This window comes from Rousettus aegyptiacus, unplaced genomic scaffold (assembly GCF_014176215.1).
Source record: "Rousettus aegyptiacus isolate mRouAeg1 unplaced genomic scaffold, mRouAeg1.p scaffold_m13_p_4, whole genome shotgun sequence".
NCBI lineage: Eukaryota > Metazoa > Chordata > Mammalia > Chiroptera > Pteropodidae > Rousettus > Rousettus aegyptiacus.
This window is the reverse complement of record NW_023416307.1, coordinates 122832879-122859752: the sequence shown is the minus strand read 5'-3', so window position 1 is coordinate 122859752 and position 26874 is coordinate 122832879. Positions and strand designations below refer to the sequence as shown.

The following is a 26874-nucleotide window of genomic DNA, read 5'->3' as shown; positions in this document are numbered from 1 at the left end:
GTGTGCATGGGTACCCAGGAGCGTTAAAAAATGTGGATGCTCATTTCACCCTTAGAGATTTGTATTTAATTGGTCTGGGGTGCAGCCTGGTCAGCTGGAGTCGTAAAGCTCCCAGGGTGATTCCAATTTGCACCTGAAACTGAGAACCTAGTGAGAAAGTAGCAACATTCATTCAGCACATTTGTGAACAAAGCCAGGTCAATCTGAGGGTGAAACAAAAGGGAATCAGTCTGCTCTCTGCTTAGTTGGAGGGAAGATAACAGAAACACGCAAAGTAAACAGCCTGACAACGCAAAATTTTGCAAAGCCATTGCTTTCCAGACTGGGATACATATAATATTCCTGGAGGTGTGTGCAGTAGGTGCCCAGGAGTACTCGAGACCATGGGATAAACAGCATATTTTCTAAGAGCCTCTGCTTTGCTCTAGATACATAATTTTAAATAAATTAAATCAGACAAGGATATATTTTAAAGAATAATGTAAAACATGCATTAATTTTCAAGCTAAGCTATGAGACTTCAGAGACATTCTGAGATTGGAGTGGCTCCCTTGAGGCTGTGACCCCAGATTTATAGAGGCTGTAGGACCCCTGAGAGGACCTTAAACTGACAGCTGAAGTCACCCAGGAGGGCCTCCTGGAGGAGGTGGCATTTGAAGCAGCTTTTAAAAGACTAGGAATATATGAATCAGATGCCAGAAGCACAGAACAAGGACACAGAGGCTGGAAAAGAGGATTCATATAAAGCAGCGGTACTCAAAGCATGGTCCCAAGACCAGCAACAGCAACAGCCTCCCCTGGGAACTGGGGAAAGCTAAAATTATCCAGCCCCAGCATTCTGAGTTTGAATAAATCCAGCAAGTGATTGTGAGGCATACTCAACTTGGAGAACCATTGGTGTATAGAAAAGGGCGGTCAGCTACAGGTAGGCTAGACCAGCTTCTGAAGGGCCCAGGAGTCTTATTTGGCCCAGAGGCCTGGACACAAATGAAGGAGGGTTTGGAAGAGATGTGAAAGCAGTGGAGGGGAAATAGTGCTTATTCTTCCTCCCCTAAAGACCTCAGAGAGATGTTTTTCTTTTTAAAAAATGTTTTATAACTTACAGTTAAGTGCGCAAATCTTAAAGATAGGGCTCAGATTTTTAACACATGTGTAGTACATCTGTGTGCACTTATAACCACCGTCGTAATAGAACATTACCATCCTCTAGGAGAAGCCTCTATGCCCCTCCCATCAGTCACACCCTAGAGATTACCAGTTTTGCTTTCCATCACATTCAGTTGGGCTAGCCTGTTCTTAAACCACATATGAATGAAATACTGAATTATGTATTCATTTGTGCCTGGCTTTTTTAGCTTAGCATAATGTGTGAGATTCACCCACATTTTCATGTATACCAATATTCCTTTGTATGGATATACCACAGTTGGTATACCTATCCTCCAATTAGTGATCATTTAGGTCGTTTCCAGTTTGGACTATTACAGGCAGACCGCAGAGATATTGTGGGTTCGGTTCCAGATGACTGCAACAAACTGAATATCATCATAAAGCAAGTCATAATCTTTTTGCTGGTGAAGGATTTTGCCTTCTGTTTGTAAAAAAATGCAACATCTGTGAAGCACGATAAAGTAAAACACAATAAAATATGGTATGCCTGTATAGCTACTATGAATGTTTTATATATATCTTTAAAGGAACATGTGCACTCATTTCTCTGTGGTATTTACCTTGGAGTGGAATTGTTGGGTCATAGATTTGGCTTTATTAGGAACTGCCAAATAGGTTTACAAAGAGGTTGAAGCAATACATACTCCCAGCCTGATGTATGGGAATATCACTTACTCCTCAGCTTGCCAGCATATTGATATGTCAGTCTTTTTACTCATGGCCATTCCGGTGATTATGTAGTGGTTTCTCACTTTGCCTTTAATTGGCATTTCTCTAATAATTAAAAAAACTGAGCATCTTTTCTTCTGTTTATTAACCATTTTGAAATTTTGAAAGTCTCTTTTGTTTCTTTTTAATTGAGTTGTCTCTTTTATTGATTTGTAGTTCTTTAAATATTTTGGGCACAACTCCATTTTCAGATGTGTGTGTTGCGAACATTCTCCCAGTCTGTGAGTTCCTTGTTCAATTTTTTAAAAATACTTAATTGAGATATAAGTCTCATATCATACAATTCAGCCATTTAAAGTACAAAGTTAAATGGGTTTTAGTATATTCAGAGTTGTACAATTATCACCACAACCATTCTTATCACTCCCAAAAGAAACCCCGTACCCCTAAGCTGTCACTCTCCATCACCCACCCCTCAGCCCTGGGCATCCACCAGTCTAGCTCTTTCTTTATAGATTTGCCTATAATGGGCGTTTCATATAAAGGGAATTATACAATTTGTGGTCTTTTGTCATTGACTTCTTTTACCTAGCATATTAATGTTTTTAAGATTCATTTATGTTGTAGCATGTATCAGTACTTCGTTTCTTTTCATGGCTGAGTAATGCTCTGTTGTGTGGATATACTCCATTTTGCTCATTATTTGATGGACAATCTTGATTCCTTCCCCTTTTTGACGATTATGAAAATGCTGCTGTGACCATTCATGTATAAATTCTTGCGTGAACCTAGGTTTTCCGTTCTCTTGGGTATATACCTAGGTGTGCAGTTGCTGGATCATATGGTAACACTGTTTTATATCCCCTCCATCGGAGTGTGAGGGTTCCAGGTTCTTTACTTTCTTGCAGTGCTTATTGTCTTTATTGTTATAGCCATCCTGTGAGTGTGATGCGATACCTCATTTTGGTTTCGGTTTTAAATTTTCCTAGTAACTAATGATGGTGGGCATCTTTTCACGTGCTTCTTAATCATATGTATATTTTCTTTGGAGAAATGTCTTTTCAAATTCTTTTCCCATTTTTAAAGGGTTACCTTTTTATTATGATTCTATATACAAGGCACTTATCAGTTATATGATTCGAAAGCATTTCCTCTCATTCTGCAGGTTGTCTTTTCACTCTTTCAATAGCATCCTTTGAAGCACAAAATTTTTCAATTTCTCACGAAGCCTAATTTATCTTTCTGTTGTTGTTGCTTGTGCTTTTGGTATCATACTTAAGAAAGTATTGCCTACCCCCAAACCACAAACATTTACCTGCCATGTTTTCTTCTAAGAGTTTTATAGTTTTCGCTCTTACCTTTAAGTTTTTGATTTCGTGTAATTTTTATATATGATATAAAGAAGGAGTCCAAATTCATTATTTTGCCTGTGAATATCCAAATATCTCAGCACCATTTGTTGAAAATACTTTTTTTCCCATTGAGTTTTCTTGGCACCCTAGTTGAAAATAGTTTGACCATAAATGTGAGGGTTTATTTCTGTATTCTTAATTTCATTGATCTATGTCTATTCTCATGCCAATACCACACAGTCTTGATTCTTCTAGCCTTATAGTAAGTTTTGAAATCAGGAAGTGTGAGTCCTCCAACTTTGTTCTTTTTCAAAGTTGTTTTGACTCTTCTGGGTCTCTTGCATCTTCATATGAATTTTAGGATCAGCTTGTTAATTTCTGTAAAAAAGGCAACTGGGACTTTGATAAAGGCTGCAACGAATCTGTATATCAGTTTGGGGTCTGTTGGCCTCTTAACACTGTTAAGTTGTGAGCATCTTTTCATTTACTTAGGTCTTTATAAATTTCGGCAATATTTTGTTGTTTTCAGAGTACTATGCTTCTTTCATTAAATTTATTCCTAAGCATTATATTCTTTTTCATCTTATTCACTGTCTAAATGATTTTTAACCTTTTATTTAAAAATAATTTCAATTTTACAGAAAAGTAACAAAAGTAGTAATACATAGAACATCTTTTAACATGAAGTCCAATTTATAAATTTTTTCTATATAGTTTGTACTATTTGTATACAGTTTAAAATGTCTTCACGGGCTCCACAGAGAATTCAGAGTTCCAAAGTACCCTCTAGTGATTGCTGAGCCAAGTGAAGTCATGTCCCCTGGACAGCTCACAGCTTGCCAAGGCATGTCTGTGACATAGGTGGGTTACAGTTGAGGTTGGTGTGTGTTTGGCCAAATGGAATACCAGAGAGTCCACTTGACTTTTGGCAGTGACATCAGTGGTTTGACCACTTACAAAGAGGACATTCTGGCCATCCACTAACTGTTCAGAATGGAGAATGGAGATGCTGTGTCACCCAGAAAACTCAACAGTGGGTTTGGAGAAGAAGAAAAGAGTCCAGGAGATCAGGTCCCTGAACATGAGGTTCCCTCTTCTACTGAAGGGAAGCCCAGGGGTCCTGAGAGCCCCGTAAGTTCTGGAAGACTCCTTGGGGCTCCAGAGGCAGAGGCAGTGCTCACCCTTGGGTCTCTTCACCAGGCTGCCTCAGGGGCTGTGAGATTGGGCAGAGAGCCCTGGCCAGGATTCTGGAGATCTGGGTTCCAGTTTCCCTCCTTGACCTGAGCAAGTCAGCAAGTCACTCTCCTGCCTGGGCCACCTGTGGAATGAGGAATTGGTGTGTGTGTGGCGGGGGGGGGGGGGGGGCGGGTTACAATATAAGGAGCTAGGACTTTGGAGTCAGGCCAACTTGGGCCCAAATCTTGCCTTCTTGGTGTCTTTGGGCAAGTTACATAATCTCTGGGCCAAATTCCCTTATTGGTAAAATGGAAATAATAATATTGCCAAAGTGATAGGCTTGTTGTCAGGATTACATGAGAAAATGAATGTAAAGTGTTGAGCAGACAATGACTTACATGGCCTGCAGTTCAGTACATGTTGGCTGTTGTTATTTATTGAGCACCTTTCAGGGGCTGGATGCTGGAGATATAGGGATAAGCAATACTCAGACTAAGGGAGAAGGAAGGCCCAGAAATGAATAATCTTGAAACGTGACAGAAGGCAGTTAGCACAAACACTGTGAAGAAGGTATTTGTATCCCCATTTTGCATAGGAAGAAATTGAGGTCCATGGAGATGAAGCGACTTGCCCAAGGCCACACATAGGCAACAGTTTAGGTAGACAAGGATTGGTTCTCTGGAGTCCTGTAAGTTTGGAGCAGGGACTCCCCAAAGAGCTGGGGAAGCAAGTATGTTTAGAAGGTGGACGGGGTGAAGAAGGCGTCATGTTGCCCAGAGGTTTTGGATTGGACCCTGCAGGCATTGGGGCAGTCAGTTCTTCCTCCTTATTGTTTCTAGTCTATTCATTCTCCCTGTTCTCATGGCCACTGTCAAGTCTTAGACTCTCTTGCTCTCCTGGATGACTGGAACAACCTTTCGCTGGTCTTGCTCACAATTCTCCATCTCCAGGTTGTTCTCCCAGCAAAGTGAACTTTCTAAGACACATGTCTGGTCACATTGTCCCCCTGCTTAGCACTACTCAGTGGTTCCTCATCACTTGAGGATGAAACCCAAGTCCCTTGAAAAGCCTGCAGAGTCCTGTAAGGTGGGTCCTCTGCCCGACCCTCCAGTGTCATCGAGTTCCAGTCCTTTGCACTTCTTTCAAGGGTGCAGACACCCACACCCACACCCACACCCACACCCACACACTGCACACAAACCATACTCAATTTCTAACTTCCTCTTCCAGCTCAGGGCTTTGGCAAATGCTGTCCCCTCCACCTGAAATGCTCCCCTTCTGGTCTCAGCATAGACATTGCCCTTCTGGCAGGCCTTCCCAAAGCAAAGCCAGGTCTGCCTCCTATGGGCTATGTAGCCTCCATGCTTCTCCCACCAAACACTTATGACCCCTGTGTTGTAATCATCCTTCTACTCTTTGCTTTACCCCAGATGGCAGATTCTGAGTGCAGAACTGCATCTCTTCTGCTCCTACTCTCTCCTCAAGACCTGGTACAGAGCAGCCATTCAGAATATCTGTTGAATGAAGAAGGGGATGAGGGCCGGGTATTTTCTACCTCCTCTTTCTGAGATGGATGCTAGGACCCCCAGGCGCAGTGGTGAGCCAGAACTTCTGAAAGAGCAGAAACCTTTCAGGGAGTGATCGATGGTGTGGCTGGCATTCAGTGCTTCCAGCTGATGCACGAGTTTTAAGAACGAATGTTTGTGGCGATTCCGACTATGCTCCAGTTTTTTACACGAGTCGTGTTAATGATGGCCACTCTGCCCATTGGGACTTAGTCAATTTAGTGAGAATTAATTACAGACAAGAAATCAGCTTGCAGAGCAGTGAATGTTGAAGCTCCCTGGAGTGTGATGCAAATGTAGCCTTCAGTCTTGTCTTTGCTTGTCCTTCCTTCTCTCTCTTTCCCATTCTCTACCCTTCCCTCAGGCTTTCTGTGGTGCTCTGGGTCTGGGCCTCAGGGTGACCGTATTCTTTTCTTGGCTTCCCCATGACTCACTCCCCTTTTCTGTTAAATAAGGGTCCTGCAATCCATCAATCACCAAACATTATAAAACTCCATCTCTGTCACATACTCTGTGGACCTAAGAAACATAGCAGGAAATAAATGTGGCCCTGCTTAGAAGATATTATGTCTAAAATATAATCATAACTGCCTTAGGGATAGCACTTTACAGTTTTAAACATCAGGATGAGCTCCCGGCAGCCTCGTGCTATATGGTTATAACTAGTTTACAGATGAAGAAACTGAGGCTCAGATAGGTGACAGCTTGCCCCCAGTCATTCAGCCACTCTTGTGCCGTAGCTGGGCCTGAACATGCTAATGAGAGAGTGTGTTGAAAGGCCTCTGTCAGCCAGCTGCCCAAGCAAGAGGGGTTATTGTCCTCATCAGGATGTTTTCTTTCTTTCTCTGGGATGCCAGGGGTCAAAATATCCTGCAGGGCTTGAGGCTTGGTCCTAAACATGGAGACTCACAAGGGAAGAGTGGGAGGGTCCTTTTGCCCCAGGTCAGCAGAGAAACCTCCCCTCTAGGTTCAGAATGATCCTGTGTCCCAGGGCTAGCTTTGGGCAGAAATAAGAATTAAACACCACCTCCTTCTAGCTGCTCTCCCCACCTAGCTGCCCTCCTACTTGTAATTCACACTTTCTCCACCCTCTGAAACATGCTTTCAGGAAAGGCTCTGATAGATAGCTCAGGTACAGTGAGATTCATTTCTAATTATAGCTCAAGCATGTGGCCCCCACTTAAGGACACATGTGCCTTCAGCCCAGAGAATCTATTCATTAGTTCAAGACTCAGTCCCAAGGGTTTTTGACCTTAATGATGGGACTGGGGGTTTCCCAAGACTTTCGAGTTACACCAGACTGGGGCTTGCGAGGGCCCAAGTTCATCCTCCTTCCTTGGGACTGTAGGCCAGGGTAGGCCTCCCTCCTCTGTCCTCCGCAGTTCCTGGCATTCCAGTTGGAGCAGGAGGAGGTCAGAGCAGGACAGGATGAGGTGTTCAGGAAGTGGAGACCTTTGTAACCTCCACATCTGCTATCCTCTGCCTAACAGCACAAGCGGCCTCTTCACAGATACTGGAGGGACAGGGCACGGGAGAGTCTCCTGCCTTTCATGTCCCTGTCTCGATGTCTCTGTCAATTCCTCCCTTCCCGACTCTCTTTCTCTCTCTTTTATTTTTCTTTCTCTCTTTCTCCCCCTTCTCCTCTCTGCTCCTGTCCCACCTCCCTGCCCTTTTCCCTAGCCCTCTCTTGTCACCACCACTAGCCCTCCCTCTCTCCTGCATTCCTTTACTGGGTGGGAGAAGACCCTTTTAGGTCTCTGTATGAAGAGACCTTACTAGCAAAGAAAACTGTTTAGCAATGCTTAGTAACGAGTTCCCCATCAGGGAGGCAATCAAACAATGCAGAGTGATCATCCTTCCTGAATGTTGTAAAGGTGATTTGACCTTCCGGATTTGGGCTGGACTACATGACCCCTAACGCTGAAGTTTTCCCGATGTGCATTGCTTCACAATTCAAGGTTATTTCAGGAGATCTCATGTATTTAAAACTACAGACCTGGGCCTCATACAAAAGCAGGTGTGTGTAAAGATAAAATATTTTTGTTGTGAGAAAGAAGTTTTGTATTCTTTATCATTTTAACGTTTATTAAATTTAATTTTAAAGTAATTTATCATGATACAGAAATTTTAGAAAAGACAATAAGAAAAAAGATTCCTTTCTGATTTCATGCCCCTGACTCAGCCACTGTTTCCATTTCACTCCGTGTCCTTTAGCTTTTTCCTTTGTTCATTTTTTGCACAGCTATGTCTGAGTGGGAAGACAACTTCTTGATTTCTTAGTGCCAGGACATGAATATTTACATACTCACCTTCTGCATCATTTTTAGTGATGGCTTAATACACCATGGAGTGGATGTTTATGATTTTAGACTTTGTTTCTAAACAGCACAGTGCATAAACATCTCCGAAGATAGATCAGTGTCAAGCAGAGCTTTATCTTTCTTCATTCATCTTGTAAAAAAAAAAAAAAAAAAGCATGCACCCATGTTCCCATGGAAGGGGGCTGACCGAACCTGCTGTAAGCCCTCCTCCATGCCAGGAGTTGTGTTGGATGCTCTTTGGGTGTCAGTTACCTGTGATCACAGGTGTGTGTTATCAGCCCCATCTTACAGGTGAGAATGCTGGGATCTGAGACACTGGCTTAAGGTCCCAAGCTGTCTGTATATAGTCCAGAGCTCCAAAGCCACAGGGGAACTGCCAAGGAGGGCTTGTGCTCAGTCCAATCAACTCGTGGGCAACAGGCCTTTGGGGATTTCAGGATTTCTACGGAGCTGTCCTGAGGGCCTTGGATGAAATGGACCAAGAGAAAAAAGACACGTTAGCCAGGGAGGAGCTGAGACGTGGCCTGAGTGAACTCCCAGCTATCCTCAACCTTCACCAGGGGATCCTGGAGGAGCTGGAGGAGAAGCTGCTACACTGGTGAGCTGTCTCCAGACTCCCACCCCTACTTCTGTTGCCCTGGGAGATTAGGGGGCAGTTGAAAACCCCATCACGTGAAATGGTATCTCCATTTGATGGATGGGGAAACCAAGACACAGAGTTATGAGGTCTTTTGCCCAAAGTAAAACAAGTGTGGGAAGGTCGAGCTGGGATGTGACTTCAGTACTCACTAACATTGTGCTGTTCACAAGGCTGAGTTCTGTCCTGTTCCCCTCCCTGGCTGCAGGGAGGGCCAGCAGAAGGTGGCCGATGTCTTCCTGGCCCGGGAGCAGGAGTTTGACCACCACGCGACTCATATCCTACAGTTCGACAAGTATCTAAGTCTGCTCACTGAGAACTGCCTTCACTCTCCCCGGCTGGCAGCTGCTGTCCGTGAATTTGAGGTGGGTCACTTGGTCCTTTGAGAACCTGTTCTAAAGATGCAGGGGCGGGGGGCATGAAAGGGCTTAAAACAAATCAGTGGGGCTTTTTGGTAGATCTGAAGGTGTGGGGGGGGGTGCAGAAAGAAAGACCCAGCCAGGGGAGGAGAGGGTGACTCAGGAGGAGGGAAAACCCAGAATGTCCCCTATTGGGTATTTGTGGACAACTTTGTAGGCTCTAGCCATGGGGAGAATTTCAGTGGTCATTCTTCTGTCCCAGTAGAAAAACACAAAGCAATGTGGGGCCCCAGTCTAATTGGAGGGACCAACAAATGGCCACCAACTGAGGATTCAGTTACTGAACAGAAAATGGGGGGTGGTTTTCTATTACTACCACTGGATACACAGCAGGTACTAGGAGAAGTATATTGTTGAGTGTAGCATAGACTGTGAACCTGAAGGAATGAATTGTCACAGTGGGGTGATGGTGCTCATCTGAGAGGCCTTCCTGGAGGAGGGAACCTGGTTTGGAGATGGAGGAGAAGCTCAGCTTGTCCAGGAAGAGGTGTGAATGAGAGACAGTGCAGGTGAGACACCATGAGCCTGGTGCCCTCAGGCACGGGTCCCTGATGGATTTTTGTTCTCCCCATCTCTTGGGAGCAGCAGAGTCAGCAAGGAGGTGGCCAGAACATGAAGCACCGACTGCTGCGGGTTGTTCAGCGCCTCTTCCAGTACCAAGTGCTCCTCACAGGTGGGCCCCATGGAAGGGAAGTCAGGGTGCACTGAGGTGGTGCAGGGAGGGAAGGCACCTGAGTAGGGGTGGGGGTGACGATGGCAAAGTACGTGATGACAACCTCCATCCTGGCAGGAAAGCGTGGGAGAGGATTGCTCTCAGTTCCTGCCTCCTGCCCCTCCAGGAGGGCCAGACCTGGCCACCACCTTCTCTCTAGCTGAGCTGTGGACTCCCTGCTGCCACCTCGGAAATCCTGATTGAGTGGCACCTCCTGTGTCTTCCTCCAGCTTCTCCCATCCTAAACACAGAAACTCACACCTTACCCCCTTCTGCGTGTCCTCCCTATCTCAATGGGTGGCTGATTTCCCTAAAGCTGTTCTTACCACCAAAACCTCCTTGTAGCAGAATCAGGGACATTGTCCACCTAGGACCTTTTGGCCTTCTCTGTGGCTTTGCCACTGACTACTTCCTGCTTCTTGAGCCCTTTCTTCCTGGGACCTCTGTTACATACCTCTCTCTGCCTCCCTCTAACTACTCCTTTGTCATCTCTATTGATGACCCCTCTTCCTCCACTGTCTCATAAATGTCCTTATTTTTCAGGGTTCAGTCCTACAAATTCCCTCTCTACAAATTCTCCCCAGAGACCATCATTCCTTCCCTTACATCCACCTGCCAGAAACACACATCTCTGTCCTGAGCTCCAGACAAAATACCCAACTTCTTCCTAATTGGACAAAGACCCCTGGTTTGGGTAACCAATATTCCATTTGGGGAGACAGAAATACACAGATATGCATGTAATTCCACGTCGTGACCAGGGCTGTAAGAAAAGTACATGAGGGCCAAGAGACAGAATTCATTTACCTAATTTAATAAAAATTTATTGAGTATCTACAGTGTACGAGGCCCTGTGCTAGATGCTGGAGATAGAGCAGTAAATTAAACAACCAAACTCTATGATACTAGGGAGCTTATACTCTAACAAACAAATAAGGAAATAAAAATATTATATGTTAGAGATAAGAACTCTGAAGACAAATAAAGGAGATGAACAGGGCTCTGAATTACATAAGCATCAGGAAAGACTTCTCTGAGGAGGGAGTATTGCAGAGAGCTTAGGAAAGTGAGACATGAGCCCTGTGAAGATCTGGAAAAAGAAAGTACCAGGTCGAGGGGATAGTGAGTACAAAGACCTTGTGGTAGGAATGAACTTGGTATGTTCAAGACCCGGCAAGAATGCCAGCATTGCCAAAATGAATGAGTGATATGGAGAGGTAGCTGGAGCCAGGCCAGCTTATGTAAAGCCTTGCGGATACAAATGCATTAAAAGTTGAGCACATCACACTCCACTGGGTTAATGATCACACCTGTCTCCCCCAGTAGATTGTGGGCTTCTTGAAGGCTGGGTCTCACCTTGTTTGCGTTCGTATCTTGAAGGCAAAGCACAGTGCCAGGCGTACAGCAGACACTCAATAGATATTTGTTGAATGAGTGAATGACTGGCAGTGGTGGCAGTAGTATTGGTGGCGGTCCTGGGGGCCTGGTTTTGTGCAAGTGTGGTGTTGTGATGGGGCTAACAGGTGAGAGGGTGGACACCCCATTCTTGTGAAACTCTTCTTCCATCTCTGGAGAGAGAGGGGCTCCTGCTGCAGCCAGGAAGGGCTGGCCAGCCTCACCAGGAAAAACTGACTCCTGGCTCTTGTTCTTTCTGCAGACTATTTAAATAACCTTTGCCCGGACTCAGCTGAGTATGATAACACACAGGGTAAGTCCAGCATGAACCAGAGTTGGTGGCACAGTTCTGTTTTACCCCAGATCTGGACTCTCCACCAGTTACAGGCCCAGGACATAGTCACCTCCCTGCCAGCTGGGGCTAAAACAGTGACATGAAGCCCCTATTCACCTCAACATGGGACTCCCTAGGGTGGGCTACTGTCCAGTCAGGAGAGGGGGTAACCAGAATATGGTGACAGGAATTGGTGGCAGGTCTAAGAAGCTCACTCCAGTATCTCTGTTTCTTCCCAGTGCTATGTGGCTGTCTTTGTTCTGCCTTGCCAAGGCAGCCCCTAGTTTTGAATATATTCAGTTTATAGCCAGGGAAACTGAGGCACAAAGTGGTCAAGTCACTGTCGAGGTCACTTAGGTGGTAGTGGCAAAGGCAGGATTGGGCCTGTGACCCGACCCAGCCATGGGAAAAATTGGTGCTACCCACAAGGCCCTGCACGTGTGCTGATCTCAGTGGGTAGGTTGGGGAGGGAAGAGGACAGGGAAGAGGCGAGGATAGTTGCAGCTAGACCGGCCCTGCCCGGAAGGCCCAGCTATCTGCTCTGCTTCTCTCCTCAGGTGCGCTGACCCTCATCTCCAAAGTTACAGACCATGCCAACGACAGCATGGAGCAAGGGGTAAGTCCGGCCTCTGAGCTCCTTCTCTCGGGTCCAGGTCCAGGACCCCCTCCACCCTGCCCAGGTCTGCCTTGGCGTATAACTTATATGCTATAAATTGCACATGATGAAAGTGTACAATTAGGTAAGATTTGATGTTTATATGTACTTGTGAAACCCTTTCCACAATCACAATGCAGAACATATCTATTACCCCAAAAAGTTTCCTCATACTCCTTTGTAATCCCTTATCCCCCAGCCCCAGGCAACCACTGATCTGCTTTCTGTCACTATTGATTAGTTTGCATTTTCTAGAATTTTACAAAATGTAAATATTCAGTATGTGCTGTTTTTGTCTGCCTTCTTTCACTCCTGTGTCAGATACGTGATTTACAAATGTTTTCTCCCAGCCCGAGGCATGTATTTTCATTCTCTTAACAGTGTCTACAGGATGCCAGAAATTCTTAATTGTGATAAAGCCCACTTTATCATTTTCTTCTTTTATGGATCATGATGTTAATGTTATATCTAAGAAAGCTTTGCCTCACTCAAGGTTACAAAGTTTTTCTCCAGTGTTTTTCTCTAGAATGTTTCTAGTTTTACATTTTACATTTAGGTATCTTAGTTCATTTAAAGTTGATATTTATGTATGGTAGGGTGGATTCACCTGGCTCCTAGCTGCAGGTTCTTAAACCAAGCCTCAGGAAAGTCCCTAGGAGAAAAATTTGACATATGGCTGCAAGGTCAGGCCTTTTAAACTTGAAATCAAATTGGCCATTGATTGCCCTCTTTTTCACAGAATAGACGTAAAATATCTCCCTCCAGAAGACAGTGAAGACACATGCACAAGGCTGGACTGTACCATTTTCACTTTCATCTTTAAAAATAAACTTTATTTTTAAGAAATCTTTTTTTTTTATTTTGAGGTAAACTATACATAACAAAAAATTTACCATTTATAAGCACACAGTTCAGTTCATCATCATTAAGTACATTCACATCGTTATGCAACCATCATTACAATCCATCTCCAAACTTCTTCACTACCTCTAACTGAAACTCCATACACATTAACCACTAACTCCCCATCCTCCCTTCCCCTAGCCCCTGGCAACCACCATTCTACTTTCTGAATAGACTTTATTTTTTAGAACAATTTTAAATTTACAAGAAATATTGAGAAGATAATACAGAGAGTTCCCATGTATCCCCCACACAGTTTCTCCTTTTATTAACATTTGTTACATTAAAGACTCAATAGTGATACCATATTAGTAACTAAAGACCATAGTTTATTTTTGCCCGATGTCTAATTCCAGCTTCCCATCCAGGATATATTTCATTTAGCCGTCACATCTCCTTAGGCTCCTCTTGACTGTGAGTTTCTCAGACTTTTCCTTGTTTTTGATGACCTTGACAATTTTGAGGAATACTAGTCATATATTGTAGGATGTCCCTCTATTGGAATTTGTCTGATACTTTTTTTCATAATTAGACTGGGTTTGTGATTTGGGGGAATAAGATCACAGAAATAAAGTACCATTTTCATCACATCGTATGAAGAGTACATGCTAGCAACATGATATATGACTGTGGATGTTGACCTTGATCACCTGGTTTAGGTAGTGTTTGTCAGGTTTCTCCACAGTAACACACACACACACACAGAACTTTGTCTATACTCTTTGAAAGAAAGTCACTATGTACAGCCCACATTTAAGGAAGGGGGAGTTATGTTCCCTCTCCTTGAGGGCAAAGTATCTACCAAAATTATTTGGAATTCTTCTGCATGGGAGATTTATCTCTTCTCCCTCACTTATTAATGTATTCATTTTAAATAAATAAATCATTATATCAGTAAGGACTCATAGATATTTACTTTATGCTTTGGGTTATAATCTCATACTGCTTTATTTATTTTATTTCTCAAATTGTTCCAGTGTTGGTTAAGAGGAGCCCTTTCAGTTGGTTTCTGTACCTCTTTCACATACCCCCATGCATATGGGTTTGACTGTTTTCTGTTTGTTTATTTTTGTAGCACTTCTTTACATTCTGGTACTATAAAATGCTCCAGGATCATCTAGTATATTTCCTGCCCCAATCTTAGAATCAGCCATTTCTCCAAGGAGTCCTATCTCTTTTAATTGTATAATGGCATTAGAAACCAAGATCTGGGCACTAGGTATGCTCATTGCTACTGGGCTATTGTTTCTTTTAGGTCATCTTAGCTGACAGAGCAGCACAAGGGTTAGGGGCTCTGACTGACCTCCTGTATAGTCGAAAATCTGTGTTTAACTATAGTCAGCCCTCTACATACATGGATTCCCAACCTTGGAGTTGACCCTTAAACGACTTGGATTTAAACTACATGCATCAATTAAACTATAATCAGTTGAAAAAAAAACCATATATAAGTAGACCCACAGAGTTCAAACCCATGTTGTTCAAGGATCAACTGTACTAACCCATGTATATGCTCTCATACACACACACATACACACATATGTACACATATATGTATATATATGAATATATGTGACCATCTGTATCTGTATTAAGCTAAACATGAGTTCATACTGATGTCTCCAACTCTAATCATTACCACATGGATTATTCCAGTGTCCTCCCCTTACTTACCTGTAAATTTCCACTCCAACAGTGAGAATGGCTCCCACCATTTATCATCTGTTTACTTAATTGGTCAATTTACCTTCATTCTTTAAAAATATTTTTCCTGGGTATAGAGATGTAGGTTGATCAGTTTTTTCTTTCAGTACTTTAAAGATACCACTTCACTGTCTTATGGCCTATATAGTTTCTGATAAGAAGTGTGTCGTAATGGTTATATTTATCTTTCTTATGTAATGTCTCTTTTTTTCTGGTTGCCTTCAAGATCTTCTTTACATTTGACTTTTAGTATGTATGGTTTTAGGGGCTTGGTGGTAATTAGTCTGTTATGATTCTCAAGCTTCCTGGAACTGTGGTTTGTTGTCATTCATTAATTTGAGAAAATTCTCTGGGATGCTCTGTTCTTTTTTTCCCCTGTACTTTTTTTTCTCTTTGTGTTTCAATTTGGTTAATCTCTTCTTATCTCCAGGTTCACTGATTTATTCCTCAGCTGTGTTCAGTTTGATGCTAAGCCTGTCAAAGGAATTCTTCACTTGTGATATCTTGTTCATCTATTTTTAACATTTCCACTTGAGTCTTGTATAGTTTCCATCTCTGCTGAAATTCTCCATCTATTCATATATGCTATCCACTTCCCCACTCGCTCCATCAACGTATTAATTATAGTTAATCCAAAGTCCCTATCCGTTGGTTCCAGCATCTGTGTCACCTCTCATTCTGGTTTTGTTAAATACTTTATCTCTCGAAAATGAGTCGGGGTTATTTCTTGATTTTGTGTGTGTGTGTCTTATAATGTTTGATTGAATAGCAGACATTATGTGTTAAAGAACTGTAGAGACTGAGGGAAATAGCATCTATCCCCAGGAAAAGAGGCTGTGCCTCTTTTTCGTCATTCCGTTCATGGCGGGTGGGGGCGGGGATTTGGGTCCTTCCAGTCAGTAGCTGAACTGGGTTTGGGTTTTGTTGTCACCATTGTCATCTTCAGAGCCCCACAGACTTCATTCTTTTCTAGAAGAGGACTACTGTTACTTGGAGCTGTTTGTGGGACCTGCAGTGCCACAGAGTTGTCATATTTCTGCTCCATTTTCAGCTTTTCACAGTCCTTACACCATAGAAGGGATTTCTCTCCATGTTCTTGCCCCTTCTCAGAGAGAGATTACTGCTTCCCGTTACTCAGCACTAGGCTCGTAAGTCTCGGCTCTCTGGGACAAGCCTCAGACTTAAGCAGGGCCTGTGAGCTAAGCTCACTCAGCATTCCTGCTGCTCTTCCTGCATGGCAGCCAAACTCTGCCTCACTCTATGGTGGGTCTTAGAGAGGTTTTTCCTTTGTATTGGTGCACAATCCTAGGCCCAACGGGTTACACCCCCTTCTCTTTGGGGCAGAAAGCGTTTGCTTCACCTCCAAGGACAAGGGGTTCTTCCTGGGCTCCTGCCATGCCCCGAGTCTGCCTTATGAGCACCTGATAGGAACTCTTGGAAGAGAGCTTGCAAGTGACGACAGGTGTTCCTGCTATTCTAAACTGTCCCGCCAGCCCACATCTGACCTTAAAGAATCCAGTAACATTTTAGCTCTTATCTTCTTACCCTCCTTATGGTGACCACCATTTTCTCCCATGTGTTGCCAAAGGCACAGCCATTCCTAAGTCTTGTATCTCCATGGAGGGGCTTGTTAGTCTTTGGGATCCCATTCAGTTGATTGCCTTGTGAACTCAGCTCTCTAATAGGCATAAGAAGAGATATGATTTTGTAGATTATCCAGTTTTGTCTCACTGTTAGGGTGGGGTCATTATTCTCAGGCAGCTTTCTACATCATAAGTGGAATGGAACAACTATTACACATTTCTAGTATGTAGGATTTTTTGTCCAAAACTGTGGACAGTGTAACGTTCTCATTAGTTGACTTTAGAACTTGACCCTGTGTAAGGTTCACGGGGCACCTGCTCCATGGGTTAGGTGCTTGTTATTTCTAGTATTACAGGGTGCTGTGCAGAGGGGAGGGAGCTGTGTCACATGACGTATTATGGATAACCTTAGTGAAGGGGGCCAACAAAGATTGCTTATGCACATATCTTTCTTTAAGAAGCACAGACCCATTTTCTCCCCAAGTGGTGCGTTTTCTTGGTTACTCTCCCTCAGAAGCAGTACCCTGGGCTATAAGCCCAGGAGACAAGCCGGCCTTGGGCATCTGTCATCTCTGGGTTACTGCAGTCTGGATTCTCTGGGCCTTATGGGGACACAGGATTAGAGTAGAAGCAGTGGCCTAGAGATACACAAGATATCAGACGACACAGCAAGGCCAAGAATCACCCGTAACATGCGGAAAGATGGTGGTCTCAGACCCCAGGCCCAAAAGGACTAGCCTGGTGATAGGCAGTCCACACACTTGGCACCCTGCAGACCTGGGCTCAGGCCTCAACCCTGCCACTGGCGGGAGGTAGGATTTTGGACAAGGTCCTTCTGGACTCCATTTTCCTCTTCTGAAGCGGAAGCAATGCCATTTCCTTACAGAGGAGATAAGACCCCTTAAAGGGGCCCTGACCATCTCCCCCTCACCCTGCTCCCACCCACAGGAAAACCTGCAGAAGCTGGTCCACATTGAGCACAGCGTTCGGGGCCAAGGGGATCTCCTCCAGCCAGGAAGGGTGAGTGCCACCGCCACCATGGGCAGGGGCAGAGGGCGTCCTGGCAACAGGCAGGCAAGGCTCTGATAAGCCCCATTGTTCAGCTGGGCTGGCCCCAGACAGGCCTGGCTGCGGGTGCTGTTTACCCGAGGAGGAGGGAGGGCAGGGCCAGGCTCACAGGGCCCATGGGCTGCCTCCCCTGGTGTTTTCCATTCTCAAAACCTTTAAAGGAATAGTGCCATTCGGGTTCGGGGTTTCCTGTGGTTCTCGTCACCTCCAATAAGAGACACCAAGTATTTTTAGTTTAGTCCAGTGTTGCTGGGAAGTCAGGAAAACCATCTCTCAAGAGCCACAACATAGCATCTTAAAAATAACATTTTTCAAGAGATAAATTTACCCACTTTTACGTTTCCAAATGGAAAACATAAAACTCAGCTCAAAAATAGTAAAAAATGTGTTCATTATTTGATATACTCCATGAAGGACAAAAGACAAAGAAATGAGAGGTTGCGCTCAGGAGATTTTACTCAGAATTAGCAGGGATCTCACTGGTGTGAGATTCTATAAAATCACATTTAGTGTTTTGGCCTGGATTATCAGTTCAGTAAATATTTATTAAGCATCTTGTTTGTATCCTCCAGAATTAAGGAGGATAGAGCAACTATTCACAGGTCTTCAACTGTTTTAGCAAACCTTTAGAAGCTCTGTTCTGAATGGACTCTTGTGGCAGCAAACCAGAGGGAGAGTCATTGTTTGGACCACTCTGTGGCCAGAAGAGTGTCTGGGGCTTGGCATACTTTGAGGCGAAACACTCCAGAAAGGCTGAGATGCCTGTCTCCAAAGCCGCTGTCATGTATATAGGGTACAGGGCATCTCTTGTAAGCTGGAAACTCCCCCAGTGAGCTGCTCTCTCGTCCTCTGGGAAGCATCATAACTTAAGTCTCCCACTCAAGGGCCTCCTCACAACCTCCTCTAGGAGAGTAGAGGGCATCAGCCTGACCAGCGAGATCTGCTTCTCTCCCTACAGGAGTTTCTGAAGGAAGGGACACTCATGAAAGTAACAGGGAAAAACAGACGCCCACGGCACCTGTTCCTGGTAAGTACCTGGCCCCCAAATCAAGCCACAGGACTGTCAAGTTCTGTGACATTTTCTAGGACCAGTATTCAAAGACAACTGGAAGGGAGCAGGGAAGACTAGAACAGAGCCAAATCTGTATAAAGAGGATCATTCTGTGTAGCTGAGCTTTCCAGAAAGCTGAGAGTTGACCTTGGAAGACACAACCCATCCCTCGTTTATTATTTCAGTGACTTTGAGTGGAATGGTGCCAAAATTTAACTACCCACGTCATCTTAAATATCTTAAAACTGGAGTAACTCTTCAACCACCTTATCTAACACATGAGAAAACGGATCCAGAAGGAAAAGCTGACTTGGCCAGATCTCCTAGCAGGCTGGTGGCAGTGGCCTGTAAGGAACCAGGGCTGTGCCCCGAATCCTGTACTTTCTCCACTGTGTGCAGATGAGATATAATGTAACATTTTTGATGATTTATGGCCATAGTCTGCAATACCAACGGATGTCCAGGCCTATGATGTAGTAACATCTACCTAAGTGGCTGGCTGTTGAGCTACAAGTATCTCTTTACCCCAATTCTTCAGCCAACCCCCAAGTCGTTTTGCCTTTAAGTTCTTCTGTCTGCTGGGTGTAATTTTTCTCTCTGTTGTTTCACTTTTAACTGTCATTCCTCGTTACTCTCAGTCATGGTTATCCCTTACAGCCTCCTTATACTTTGTTAGCATTATGTGCAAAGTAATAGTAAATAGGTCCCGAGTAAGTGTCTCAGTTTCAGACATTTACTGAGCACCTCCTATGTGCTGGGTACGAGAAACCAAAAGACAAAAGCCACATGCTCTACCTTCAGCCTTCAGCATCTGTTGCAAATATCAAGTTATGAGAATGATATGGACAGAATTTCAGGGGCCATGAAGCAAACAGGAAGATCCAGAAGATTCAGCGAGGGAATAAAAAGGAGATGGACAACAGCAGCAGCAGCAGCAGCAGCAGCTGACATTTATTGAATGTTTACTGGGTGCTACACACTGTACTAAGTGTTTTATGTGTTTCCTGAAGAAAACGACACCTGAGTTAAGCCTAGAAGGAAGGATAGGAGTTTGTCAGGTAGAGGAAGGAAGGGTGTTTTAGGAGTGGTAACAGCATAAGCGAAGGATAGATGTGTGAGAAGCATGGTATGTTTGGAGGACCTCTGAGTCTTGAGCAGCCTTTGCCGGAAGAGGACCCCTTCCAGTCATAAGTTAGGTCTACACCAAGCCTCAAATAGACCCTGTCCATAGAGGAGCCACTGAGGTTGAATTCCAGAGAGAGCTAATGGTACTGAAAAGAGAAATCCTGAGCCTGGCCAGAAAGTGTAGTCTGCAGCTCCCTCTTAGGGTTTGCTGGGCCTGGATGGCTTGTGTCCCAAGGCCATGGCTGAGACTTAGTAGGTTCCTCTGCAGAGAGCACAAGGTGAATCAACTTCAAAGTCTCTTCTCCCTCTTCTCCCTACTATCAGATATCTTTTACCTCCTGGGAGAACACTTCACTCTGGCTGGTTGGTGTTTAGTGGAAGGGAGAGATTTGGCTACAGGCAAGAGATTAGATCCCGGGGTGGGGGGGAGCTTTGAAAGGGATCTAAGGGCCAAACAGTGGTTGGTTCTGATTTGAGTTCTTAAAAGGATTTGAAAGACTCCCACAGATGTATGAGTCCCTTTCTCTAGGTAGTTTTTTGACCTTGGCTAACATACCTGTAGTGACAGGAAGCTCACTGCCTGCTGTGACATTTGCTCTTTCTGAAGCTCTTTATCTGTCTCCTCTGTGCCAGGATCAGTGCTGGGTGTGTGGACATGGCCTTGCTCTGTTGTGAGTCTTAGAGTCCAGTGGGGAAAGCTGTCTTTGTTCCATGTTAGAGTTTAAATATTTGAAAATTTATTGAGAAGAAATCCATGCCATTGAATTTAGAACATTTATGTGGTAATGAGCCAGACTGAGCTGGTTAGATCCTGACCTAACACTTATCCCCTCTGTAACCGTTGGACAAGTCACAGACATGTTTGAGCCTCGGGATTTCCACAAAGATAGAGGAAATACCGCACAGCGTGAGGCATTAAATGAGGCCCATAGCAGCCACTTATATGATAAGTTTCCTCCCTTTCTTCTGACAATTGCCCAATGGGACGTGAGTCCTTCCTCTGCCTAGAGCTACAGAGTTGTCAGTTGCCTCTGTCCCACCACAGCCCTATGGAGTGCTGGAGCCCACAACTGGGTCCTCCAAGATCTTACTTCTCCAGGATGAAAAAGGCATCCAAGGTGGTGATGAGGAGCACAAGCTTTGGAGTCAGACAGTCCAGATTCACATCCCAGATCTGACACTTAATGGCTGTAAGAGCTTCAGTGTCTTTCTCTTGTCAATGAGAGAAACAGTCTTTCCTGTAAATGAGTGAAGTGCATGAAGCAGCTGGAGCAGGGGGAGCTGCATCTTGGTTTTCCATCTGGCCACCTCCTCTGGCCTTGAATGCCAGGCACAGACACAGAGTCATGATCTTCTCCCGTCTCTCTTCCTCCCTTGCTCCTTCCCCTCCTTCATCTCTCACCCTCCTTGCCCCTCACCTTCTCTTTCCCTCCCCCATGCTCCCTTCAGCATCTAGGTGGCCCTTCACCGTAGCCTCTCTCACTCACTAATGATGAAATTCCTGGGTCTCTTATATTCCTTGTCATTATTAGTCCACAAGCCTCCCAGGGTCTGAACCTAGGTCCCCTTCTTCTCTCTGTCTCAGCCCAGGCTCCTCCCTTAGGTAGGTATTAATAATGTCCACCAGAGGGGTAGATGGCAGGGGCGTGATCACACAGGTTTTTGAGCCAGGGACACCATGGCAAACACTGAAGGAAGAAATTTTCTTCCTCATAAGGTACCAGTTTCATAAATTCAGAGCAGTTGCCCACCAATGCCCAGGGGTTTCAGAGATGCTATAAAGAGGTTCCCACTTCAGTGTGCTGGGTGGGGCTGCCCACTAAGGTTCATTGTTGTGAGAAACTCCCCCCCTACTCCTCCATGAAGAATTTCTCTTCTTTCCTCCAAATTGGGGCTGTAAAACACACAGCTTTGAAGAGGAAAGGAGGACCAATTAGGAGGCAGCCTGGTCCTGAACCCATCATAAAACCTCAGGGTGCTAATGGCTGTTGCCATGGCAGCAGGTGCTCAAGGGGCAGCCACAGAATGGCTGGGACTGCTCTGGTAAGTGATGCAGGCGAGTTCCTCAGAGTGGGCCCATGAGTGAGGCTCCGTGCTGGGGTTTGGTCACTGTCCCCGGATGGGGTCAGGACCCACTGTGTGGCCACTCCAACACACCTCACCTGAGTATACCGGAGGCATACCTGTGAGCTTTGCGACCTTAGGCAGATTGTCTAACCAATCTGTGCCTCAGTTTCTCCCTCTATGAAATGGGAATGATAATGATAGTGCCTGCCTGATGGGGCTTTTAGGGGCATGGATTGAAATCATTCTTGTCAGGTGCTTAGCCCAGCACCTAGCACTGAGCGTCCAATAGATGTCATTATTAGAAGAGCAGAGCCAGAAGGGGCTTTGCAGGCTCCCCTACTCCACGAGTCAGCATGTCCCCCAAACTTGTTAATAAAGGTCAATTGGTACATAGCCTGATGCATTCATTTATGGATCATCTGTGGCTGCTTTGGGTCTACAATGGCTGAGTTGAATAGTTGCAACAGAGACTATATGACCCAAAGAGAATTAAATATTTACTATTAGCCCTTTACAAAAATGTATGTTGGCTCTGGTCTTCTCCAGCTCCAGTTAGAGACAGTGAGGCCCAGAGACAATGGATTTGCCAGAAGTCACACAACGGGTCAGTGTCCCAGCCAAGAGCTGATAGCACGAAAACTCATTCATTTCGTTCTCTCAGCAGATTCTGTCTACAGGGAGAGGAAGTATTAGTCCTGAGTTCTCACCCTGTTTCACACCCCTGATGCCATGTCCAGTTAAGTTCTCACAACACCACTAGTTTATATTGTCTTCCATACATAGAGGGCTCGCTCGGAGCCATTCTCTCTGAGCATCTATAATGAGGTAAGGGCAGAGATGGCCCTAATATCGCAGGTGAGGAAGCTGAGGCTTAGAGAGGGGGAACAGCTTGTCCATAGTCACACAGCAGCCATAGAACAGGGTCAGGATCGATAGCCCACAGACCACCTGGAGAGTGACGTCATCTTTTCAAATTGTAAAACTTTTAGCCAAACATAAACCCTCTCTTCTAAGGAAGTGACATGACTTTCGTTACATTTCTTCCTGTCTGCTATGCATGGGGATCGGGAGCTTCAGTTGTTCATTCAACAAACATTGAGCACCTACTAGGTCACGTTAGGTACAGCAGTAAACAGGATCCACCAGTTCCCTATCTTCAAGGACCTTCCTCCCACCTTTCCTTCTTTCCTTAACTATGCTTTATAGAGGCTTAATTTACATAGAGTAAAATGCATCAGTCTTAAGTGTACATGTCAGTGTTTATTGACGAATCTATATCGTTATGTAACCACTATCTGGGTCAAGATACAGAACATTTCCAGCCCCCTAGAAAGTTTTCCTGTGCCTGTTTACAGTCACTTTCCCCCCACCCCCGTTCCAGGCAACCACTGGCCTGGTTTCTGTCACTACAGATTAGTTTTGCCTGTTCTGGAACTGCACATATAAATGTTATCAAGCAGTGTGTACTCTGTGTCTGACTTCTTTCTCTTTGCATGTTTTGAGATTCATCCATGTCATTATGTGTATCATTGGTTCATTCCTTTTGATTGCTATGTGGTATTCCACAGTATGGAGGCACCACAGTTTGTTTATTCATTCACCTGTTGGTAGATGTTTGAGTTGTTTCCACTATTTGGCTATTATGAATAATAACTCTATGCACATCCCTGTACTTGACTTTTTGTGGCCACTGCTTATATTTCTCTTGAGTATTTACCTGGGAGTAGAATTGTGGGGGAAGGGCTCATGTTTTAGCCCAGGGTGGTTTTGCTTTCTTGCGGGGATCACTGGGGAATGCAGGATACCTCTGCACCAGTGCTCAGGGATTCTCCAGGACAGAAGGCCAGTGCAGCCTTGTGGAACCAAGACACAGCTGATGGGGTTTCCTTCTCTCCAGATGAGTGATGTGCTCCTGTACACATATCCCCAGAAGGATGGGAAGTACCGACTGAAGAACACATTGGCGGTGGCCAGCATGAAGGTAAGTGCCTAAGTGATAGGTGCTCTGGGGTGGGCCAGGGGAGACCCACAGCGAAAAGTGACAACATCCCTGCTTCTATGAGCTCACAGACCAGTTGGGAAGAGGGAGCCCCGAGGAAACAGCATTACGTTACGTTATGGGATATAGCAAGATGATGCTGTAGGTAGTGGGTGGTGTGAGGGAGGGCTTCCAGGAGGAGGGTAGTTGAGTCCCAAAGAACAGCGGTCCCCAACCTTTTTGGCACCAGGGACCAGTGCAGCTATGAGAGTCTAATGCCCGATGATCGGAGGTGGAGCTGAGGCAGTGATGCTAGTGTGGGGAGCGGCTGCACGTGCAGATGACGCTTTGCTCACTTGCCTGCAGCTCACCTCCTGCTGTGCGGCCCAGTTCCTAACAGGCCACGGACCAGTACTGGTCCATGGCCTGGGGGTTGGGGACCCCTGCCTTAGAGGGGATAATATGTGGACAGATGGGGAAGGGAGAAAAGGAAGGTGAGTAGGAAAACTCATAAGCAAGGGCTTGGAGGGAGAAAGAAAGTGGGTATTTGGTACATTTTTAAAATCGTGGTAAAATACACATAAAATTTACCATTTTAATCATTTTTAAGTATACAGTTCAGTGGCATTACCTACATTCACACTGTCGTGCAACCATTACCACTATCCACCTCTAGAACTTTTTCATCTTTCCAAACTGAAACTCCATACCCATCAAACACTAACTCTCCATTGCCTCCTCACCGGGCCCCTGACAACCACCATTCTGTGTTCTGTGTCTATGATTTTTTATATATTAAAATTTTTTATTATATATAGGTGTACAACATTATAATTTGATATCTGTGTACACTACAAAGCGATCACCTTCTAAAGTCTAGTTACTACCCATCACCATGCCATTGACTTCCTTTACTCCTTTCAGCCTCCCCACAAGCCCCTTCTCCTCTGATAACCACCGATCTGTCCTCTGTATCTATGAGTTTGTTTTTGTTTCGTTGGTTGGTTGGTTGGTTTTTAGATTCCACCTATAGTGAAATCGTATGTTATTTGTCTTTCTCCTTTGGACTTATTTAACTTAGCATTATGCCCTCAAGGTCCATCCATGTTGCCACAAATGGCTGAGTAGTATTTTATTGTGTATATGTACCACATTTTCTTTATCCATTCATCCATTGATGGACACTTAGGTTGTTTCCACATCTTGGCTATTCTAAATAATGCTGCCATGAACATAGAGGTGCGGGTATCTTTCTGAGTCAGTATTTTCATATCGTTAGATAAATACCCAGAAGTGCAATTGCTAGGTCATATTGTAGTTCTATTCTTAATTTCAGAGGAGTCTTCATACTGTTTTCCATAGTGGCTGCACCAATTTACAACAACCAACTGTGCATGAGGGTTCCTTCTCTAGACACCTTCTATAACTATAGTCATACAGTATATGTCCTTTTGTGACTGGCTTACTTCACTTAGCATAATGTCCTCAAAGTTTATCCACACTGTAGCATATGTCAGAGTTTCCTTCCTTTTTGTGGCTGAATAATATTCCATTGTGTGTATATACCACATTTTGTTTGTCCTTTTGTCCATGGATGGACACTTGGGTTTCTTTCCCCTTTTGGTTATGGTGAATAATGCTGCAGTGAACTTGAGGGTGCACATATGTGTTCAAGTGGCAAATATTTCTTAAACAAATATAAGAGAGATGCCAGCCCAGCTGGACAGTCTCGTGAGTGAGGGCGGAGAGACAGGAAGGAAGGGGGCCAGGTGATGTGTGGCCTAACTCTGTAACTTCATCCTGAATAACAGGAATGGCTGGGAGCTGATGGGGAATCTTGAGGGCTTAACTCTTGAAAGCAGGAGGTTTTAGGAAATTAATTCTGGCTCAGTATGGTGATGGGGTCACAGAAGGGAACATTGAGATGGGAGGAGAGCCATAAGGGGCCTTTCTAGCCCCTAGAGGCTCTTTTACATGAGAAAAGGGAAGAAGGAAGCACCTTTCTCAGTGAGGACCTTTGTTCACTTTTCAACCAAAGGTTCCACTGAGGAGCTAGTTGGACAAGGGAGTAGGAGAAAGTGGTCACTAATCAGGTAGTTGTGCAGCAGGATGGTACTCCTACCGGCTGGGTCCAGAGAGGGATGCTTCATAGACTTCCTGGGGTTGGGTGGTGGCCAAGGACCATGGAGTCAGTTAGAGTCAGCATCCAGGCCCCCATCACTTACACGCGCACACACGTGTGCAAGCGCACGCGCGTGCACACACACACACACACACACACACACACACCTCTCACTCCATGTCTCTGTGCATCTGAGGAAGCTCAGGCTCAAGGAGGGGCAGTGGCAGGACCAGGAGAAGAATCCAGTCTGGTGATTCTTCCCTGCCCCTGACCTGAGGGGCATATGTTGGTTTCCAGGTCAGCCGCCCTGTGATGGAGAAAGTGCCCTATGCTCTGAAGATCGAGACTTCTGTGTCCTGCCTGATTCTATCTGCAAGGTATGGGAGGTGGGAAGAGGGAGGACCCGGGGATAAAAGGACAGTTTTACAGGTGGGAAAGTTTAGAATAACAAATGCTGGATGTGTCTTCTTTTTTAATTTGCTACCCTTTGACTCAAAGGACTTTTTTCTTTTCAGTATTTCTTAACCTTTTTTTTGGGTCACAGACCACTTTGAGAATCTGTTGAAACTATGGCTCTCTCCCCTCCAAAAAAAATATGCACGCACATAAAATTCTACATAGAATTTCAGGGATTTCTAGAGCTCATTTAAAAAATATAACAACAATAAATCTTATGGTTGTAAAACTACAGATTATTGGGTCTTTACAGCAACATGAAAAGTTAAGGCGAGTAAAAAAAAATACATTGTGCACCTTAGTTCATAAAATGTCTGTTCTTAGGCTTTCGTGTCTGAAGAGAAAAATGATGAGTGGGCATTTATCATCTCGCTTTCCCTGGTTTAGGGTGTGGCCTTTCTCTCAGAACCAT

General features: G+C 44.7%; 1 protein-coding gene across 5 annotated transcripts in view; it reads left to right on the top strand.

The window, feature by feature from the left end:
- The window catches only part of FGD5 (FYVE, RhoGEF and PH domain containing 5), a 109856-nt gene that overhangs the window by 70629 nt on the left and 12353 nt on the right, over window positions 1-26874 (top strand). For 4 of the 5 annotated variants that reach the window (XM_016122034.2, XM_016122033.2, XM_016122031.2 and 1 more), the window contains exons 6-14: window positions 8691-8851; window positions 9099-9255; window positions 9895-9982; window positions 11679-11729; window positions 12308-12366; window positions 17544-17615; window positions 18622-18690; window positions 23804-23887; window positions 26304-26383. In XM_016122034.2, the coding sequence (XP_015977520.2) occupies window positions 8691-8851; window positions 9099-9255; window positions 9895-9982; window positions 11679-11729; window positions 12308-12366; window positions 17544-17615; window positions 18622-18690; window positions 23804-23887; window positions 26304-26383 (821 nt within the window). The remainder of the gene's footprint in view (window positions 1-8690; window positions 8852-9098; window positions 9256-9894; window positions 9983-11678; window positions 11730-12307; window positions 12367-17543; window positions 17616-18621; window positions 18691-23803; window positions 23888-26303; window positions 26384-26874) is intronic. The other variant, XM_016122032.2, reaches the window with a different exon arrangement.